General features: G+C 51.3%; 2 protein-coding genes across 2 annotated transcripts; one reads left to right on the forward strand and one right to left on the reverse strand.

The window, feature by feature from the left end:
• Window positions 1–2,021: 2,021 nt before the first annotated feature.
• On the reverse strand, window positions 2,022–2,339 carry GUITHDRAFT_43362 (hypothetical protein; the record flags this gene model as incomplete). The annotated part of the gene is made up of 1 exon (XM_005825533.1): window positions 2,022–2,339. A coding segment is annotated over one exon (318 nt), but the record flags the coding sequence as incomplete, so codon positions are not given.
• A 2,480-nt stretch (window positions 2,340–4,819) lies between these two features.
• On the forward strand, window positions 4,820–6,064 carry GUITHDRAFT_154698 (hypothetical protein; the record flags this gene model as incomplete). The annotated part of the gene is made up of 1 exon (XM_005825534.1): window positions 4,820–6,064. A coding segment is annotated over exon 1 (828 nt), but the record flags the coding sequence as incomplete, so codon positions are not given.
• Between the last annotated feature and the right edge of the window lie 824 nt (window positions 6,065–6,888).

The following is a 6,888-nucleotide window of genomic DNA, read 5'->3' on the forward strand; positions in this document are numbered from 1 at the left end:
AAAGCGCTCAGGTGCTATGCAGGCTGCAATGCATCGCCGGCATTCCAACCATATGGATAAGTTTGCCAACTTTGCGCTGCTCATATTACTTGCAGCGAAAGTCAACCATTCCAGATGATAAGGACAATGTATGAGACTTGCGCAGAAGAATGTGCAAACACTTCCACACGACGGTGAGTGTGCACGATTCCACATACACAAGAATGCTGCGCAGAAGTATCTACCAATTTCTTGTCTAACCACTCTTTTGATGAATTAGCATCGACTTCTCTAACATGTACATCAGGTCATGCAGGCTCATGGAGAAATGATGATGTTGTTAGCAACAACTTGGCTTTGTTTTATTGAAGTACGTTAAAAACATCACCTAGGCCGCTACATATTCCCATGTCCGCTTTGCAACAGTTCTGAACCACGTATCACCATAAAGTTGTACATCAATCGACTAGTCCGATAACATCTTCATGTAGAGCCTCAGTTTCAAGCACAACGCGGTTTGGAGCGATACTGTGACTTGTTTGCCTGGTATGATTACATGTGACATGCTCCCTTAGACAATTGAAGAGTATTGTAGAAAATTCAGTCAAGCGGTGCACAGTTCAGCCTTTCTTTCTTACTATTCATCAAACATAGTGTATCAGACAGATGTCATTGTGTGGATCGACGCAAAATAAAGATGAACTCGAAGTTCTGTCTGAAAAATGACCCTTTGCAAGTACTGATGGATCGAGAGCAAGTTCTTGATGCTGTATCATTGAGAAGTAAAATAACAGTCATTTGCCAGTGCTACACGACTCGTATCCATCAGCTTGAAATATGCACACCTGAGTTTCATTCCATGAATCATCTTTCCTCCCGCATTCAAACTGAGAAACTCAGTGCTTGTCAACTCATGGGCATGGTTTCAGAGTTTGAATTTCCAGCAAGTTGAGGAAGGACAAGGCAGACAGAAGCGTCAAAGAAAGTTGAGGGTCATCAGGGAAGGTCTGACGAGAGTCTGAGCCTCATGAACAGGGAAGGATAGGGATGCGCAAGTGTGGAGGGCAGGGAGATGGGGAGGGAGACACCCTCTGCTAAATGTATTTTAAAAGGTACCCATTACAGTACCAGACCAAGACCTGTACCCCCCACCCCCCTGTCGCGTCCGTTGGGTTCGAATATTTGAAATACTACCACGCCTACCCATCAGTTTCTGGTACAAATCATTACTCCACTATACAAGCGCTATGTGACCCTATCCAAAGACAAATAGGAACGATTGTTTACTTATCTAAGCTCTCAATTACCCCCGATTGCCGTTGAACTTGCAGCGCTGGAAATGGATTTTCAAACCTTCCAATCCTTGGATTTTTTACTCACACACAATTTTGTACTGGGAAACGCCTGGATCTGGTACAAATCCCAATTGTCAGCAAGTTCCTTGACCCGACAACGCTATGGACGTCCTTGGAACGGCCCGTGTCGTCTTGTGCTCAGCCAAAAAATTGTTCACGGAAACAAGAAAATGTAGCATGCCTCTTTCTTTTCCGCGAAGGTCTCCCGCCTTCAAAGCTATTTGTCATCATCTGAACGGAAAGATCAGCAATGAACGAAGAGTGATCAATATCTTCATCTGTTTCCTTGTACAAGCAGTAAACCTTGTAAGCGTCCACCTCAATCATGCCCATGATAGATGTCATCATTCTGAAAATCCAATTCTGTGTACGAACGCAGTCTTCGAGACCTAAACTGGATTGTCTCAGTTGATTGTGACGATCGATAACTCCTGCTGATGTGAAATATGACTTCACCATAGCTGTTCTGGGAACCGTGAAGGTCCAAGGAACCCGCTCCTGAGTCTCTGGTACCGTCCTCATTCGACGCTTCACATGTGGATCTGTAGAGGTCGTGGTATTCCACGTGGAAATCAAGATCTTCTTCGGCAATCCACGGCGTCCAGGTTCATTCCAGGCATGAGCATACACGTATAAATCCTGTCCATTAACTTCGCGTACCAGCCTTGCAGTCTTCGTGGCTCCTCTGGGGGGGTGTGGCTCCCATGCTGCACCATTCAGGTAAGCTTTCGGGAACCCAGAATACGCTGTTTTGACTAAACCCGTAAAAAAAGTGTTCCGTTCCAGAAGCGCGACGGCTGTTGAAAGTGAAGCAAACGCTGAGTCTCCGTATAGAATATGACCCTTCCCGAGGTAATTTTGCATGATGCGAAGAACCAGAGCTGTGTGCTTTGGATATTGAGAGTTGTATTGCCTGGTACCCATCTCCTCTTTGCCTTCTTGCAACTCCAGATGGAGCATGATCCCAAAAGTGCATTCAGCCAGATTCTTGTACTCGCTTCCCTTCCACCCTGTCACACGTCAAGATTCAAGCAATGAAACAACCAAATCTAATCAGTACCTGCCGGCATGGATTCCATTTTCCCATTGATTCATCAATTGTCAATTCGCTTCCAGCTCGAACAGTTCGAAGCCTATTGCGATTGAACGCTTCGATAAGAGGACGAATCTTGTCAAACCGTTGCCTAGACCCGTCGGCTTGAGGTGGCCACAGTTTCAAGTGTTTTTTCCACAGTTCAAACCGCCTACGCGATACTCCAAAGCGGTTGCCGATGTCAAGTGGGGGAGGGTTTAGGGTTTAGGGTTTAGGGTTTAGGGTTTAGGGTTTAGGGTTTAGGGTTTAGGGTTTAGGGTTTAGGGTTTAGGGTTTAGGGTTTAGGGTTTAGGGTTTAGGGTTTAGGAGGCGCCGTTATTTTCGGCAGGCGCCGTTATTTTCGGCAGGCGCCGTTATTTTCGGCAGGCGCCGTTATTTTCGGCAGGCGCCGTTATTTTCGGCAGGCGCCGTTATTTTCGGCAGGCGCCGTTATTTTCGGCAGGCGCCGTTATTTTCGGCAGGCGCCGTTATTTTCGGCAGGCGCCGTTATTTTCGGCAGGCGCCGTTATTTTCGGCAGGCGCCGTTATTTTCGGCAGGCGCCGTTATTTTCGGCAGGCGCCGTTATTTTCGGCAGGCGCCGTTATTTTCGGCAGGCGCCGTTATTTTCGGCAGGCGCCGTTATTTTCGGCAGGCGCCGTTATTTTCGGCAGGCGCCGTTATTTTCGGCAGGCGCCGTTATTTTCGGCAGGCGCCGTTATTTTCGGCAGGCGCCGTTATTTTCGGCAGGCGCCGTTATTTTCGGCAGGCGCCGTTATTTTCGGCAGGCGCCGTTATTTTCGGCAGGCGCCGTTATTTTCGGCAGGCGCCGTTATTTTCGGCAGGCGCCGTTATTTTCGGCAGGCGCCGTTATTTTCGGCAGGCGCCGTTATTTTCGGCAGGCGCCGTTATTTTCGGCAGGCGCCGTTATTTTCGGCAGGCGCCGTTATTTTCGGCAGGCGCCGTTATTTTCGGCAGGCGCCGTTATTTTCGGCAGGCGCCGTTATTTTCGGCAGGCGCCGTTATTTTCGGCAGGCGCCGTTATTTTCGGCAGGCGCCGTTATTTTCGGCAGGCGCCGTTATTTTCGGCAGCATGGCTCCTCGTCAGGTGTAGGGGAAGCCGCCAGGGCGCCAAGGAAGCTGCAAGCGAGAGGTTTGTATACTTCAAATAGCTTTCTAAGTATGGTTCTTCAGTATGATGAAAATGTTCGCAACCTGCTGTATCGGAGATCATGCCAATACACGCAGAGCGGACTTGTGGATGCCTCTGTCCTCGAAGCTGATCTCGTCGAGAGGGTGAAGAGCTTCGCGAAGCGTTATCCGAACAGCAGGACAGCCCAGGCTTGCAAGGCTGTGGAGGGATGCACCCCCGACGCTATCGCAGAAGCCATCCGCTCGACATGTCAGCAGGCACGACGTGAGTTTCTGCAAGAAGCGATGACTGGATGGAGTGACGCATCCAGAGAGTGGTTTATGCAGCAGATTGAAGAAGCCAAGAAGGAGAAGGTTGAGACATACACCGCCTCAGCAGGCAACGAGGTGACTTCCTTCATCTCCATGACTCTCCTGGGCATCTCCTCGGTGTATGTCAACCATGAAGAAAAGCTGAAGAAGAAATTTGAAGAGATCGGACTGATCGTAGACTCAGTGCAAGAGAGTAAAGCAATCATGTGGAAGGCTCCGTATAGACCCGAGATAGCGAGTGCTGAGGAGATCCCGGTGACTGTTTCCTTCCTCCGCAATGCACAAGCGGAGAAGCTCTGGCAGGGAAGAGAGGACTTCGCGATCGATGGTCGCAAGTTCACAGCTGTACATGTGAGCATCGTGCACGATCGATCTTTCAAGATTCGAGCCAAGAGAGGACCCTGGGGCAAAGGGGGCAGCTTGGCAGAGCTGACTCACCTGCTAACCTTGGGCGGCATGACAACGGCTGAGATAGCTGCCGTCTATCGCTATCAGCTGCTGCGCCAGTCCCTTGCAGCGGTCCAACTCCAGCCGCTGGCAGGCATGCTGGTCGCTGGGGCGCCAGGACAGCAAGTCCACAAAGGCTTAGGTCAGAAAGGCTTCATCGCTGTAGGGGCCAACGTCATCTGGAGACAGAGGGAGGTGGAGTGGATCGTCTCCTCGAGCTGCCCAGAGGCGAATGATACAGCATTTCGAGCTTTCCGAGAGAGCGAAGCGATGGAGGGAGTACACCTGACTCTGTTCAGCGAGGACCCGAAGATCAGAGAGGCGCTCGCAGTCGAGTTGACAGCTGATCGCTTTGTGTCCAGAAATAAGTTGAAGAAGGCATCAAGGATGCAGAAGAAGGCAGGCGGCAAGGACGGCAAGGAGATCAAGATCATCATCAAGTCGACGGCAGCATCTGGTCGCTTCACGAGGAAGGAGATGGAGGGGCTGTGCAACGGCGGCAACACGTCTATCGCAAGAGTCAAGAGAGTCTTGTTGGAGATCGCTAACAGGCTCGAGATCAACGTTGAAGGCATCGACATGGAGGAGGATTTGAACACCAAGTCCTGGAACGGGTCCAAGCTATGCATCCTCCTCGGCTCCACGGAGGATGCTCGACGCATGATGAAGGAGCTGCCCTTCTATCTCGAAGGCGCAGCAACCAAGCTCGAAGCAGTCGGCTTCGACAAGGAGCCTGACTCTGAGGCGGCTGGTCAGCGGGGCACCAGCGACGCAGCGCAGCGACAGGAGGAGAGCGAGGGAGAGTGGCTGGAGTTTACAGACCTGGAGAGGATCACAATGGAGGCAGCATCTCCGTCAAGCCAAGAGGACATGCAGCTCGTCAGCGAGCTGTCAGCAGTCATCGAAGATGCAGCTTCTTTGAACGAGGCGGGGACGAGCGAGCCGATCAAGCTGGTCCTGGACAAGGCCGTTGGCAACCTCCACGACACCTTCTACTCTCCGGGGAGCCTGGAGTTCATGTCGCTGGGAGAGTGGGCGAAGATGCCAGAGGAGCAGGGAGTTGGGCGCAACGTTCTCAAGGAGAAGCTGGGGAAGTGGCTGCAGAGCAAGCGCTGGACTCGCGTGCAAGGAGAGAGCAAGAAGGCAAGGAGGGGCAGCGCGTTCTCGCCACGGGCAACGGCAGCTGCTGAGCTTGAGCAGGAGGCGGAGAGCGACGACATAGAGCGTCGATCTCTTAGCTTCCTGTTCATAGCACTGAGTAAATTCGCAGAGATGCATGTGCTGGCCTGCTCGCTGAAGGTGGACAAGAAGGACCGACTGCGGGTGGAGATGAGGGAAGATGACGAAGAAGAGGAAGACATGGAGGAAGAGCAAGGCGAGGGCGAGGAAGAAGACGGGGCGAGCCCGTACCGAGCTTGAGCTGAGCTCAAGGTAAGTAGAGAAGGTGGAGGCGACCGAAGGCCAAGGTGAGGAGAGGCAACTCTCCTGACTGAGGCTGAGGAAGCTGAATGGAGGAGGAGTAGGTGGCGACCGAAGGCCAAGGTGAGGAGAGGCAACTCTTCTGACTGAGGCTGAGGAAGCTGAATGGAGGTAGAGTAGGTGGTGACCGGCCAAGGTGAGGAGAGGCAACTCTTTTGACTGAGGCTGAGGAAGCCAAGAGAAGACAGCAAAAGTAGAAAGTAGAAAATTGCAAACGCCCACAACGAGGCCGAGCAACATTCTAGCATTCTAATAAACTCACATAATAATAATAATAATAATAGGGTTTAGGGTTTAGGGTTTAGGGTTTAGGGCTGGAGTAACAGACATGCTCTCCTCCCCTGCAGTTTGAGGGGATCCCTGCGAGCTAGGGTGCTGAACAGGATATTTTTCTGTGCAGAAACGGTTGTTTGATCATGTGGTATCTATCCAAAGAGGAAAGGAAACAGATTGCTCGTGTCCGAGTTTCCCAGTTCCTAAACAAGGACACGACACCTTCAGCACCTTCGCTAGGAGAGCTGATCCGAAGATTGGAACACTTCGTCAGGCAGTACCCTCAGAGCAGGACAGGCAGAGCCTTGCAGTCCAAGGAAGTCTCGATGAACGCCTTAGCCGAAGCCATTCGACAGACCTGCAAACATGCTGAAGTCAGGAGCCAGGAGGATGCCATCAAAGAATGGGGGGAAGAAGGACAGTCGTGGTATGTCTCTGCATGGAACGCAGACAAACAGGAGGTACTAGACAAGAGTGCCTGCATCGATGCTTCAGGAGCGTCCCCCGAGAGTGGTAAACTGATTACCATGGCTATCCTCGGAGTTCCTACCCAGTACATAAAACAAGTTGAGGTACTGTGTGAGAAGTTGAAGGATCAAGGACTCTTGGTGCACGAGGAGCAGGGCAAGAAATGCATCTCGTGGAGAGCCCCGATCAAGAAAGATTTGATTCCGACAGTGGATGAAATCCCAGTCGTGGCAACACTCCAATTGAACGACGCAGCAGAACTGCTGTGGAAAGGACAGACGAACTTCAGGATCGACGGAAAGATGATCCGCGCGGTGAACGCGCATTCGAAGCATCCTTGCTCCTCAAGATAA

The sequence above is a fragment of the Guillardia theta genome, assembly GCF_000315625.1.
Source record: "Guillardia theta CCMP2712 unplaced genomic scaffold GUITHscaffold_83, whole genome shotgun sequence".
Taxonomy (NCBI): domain Eukaryota; class Cryptophyceae; order Pyrenomonadales; family Geminigeraceae; genus Guillardia; species Guillardia theta.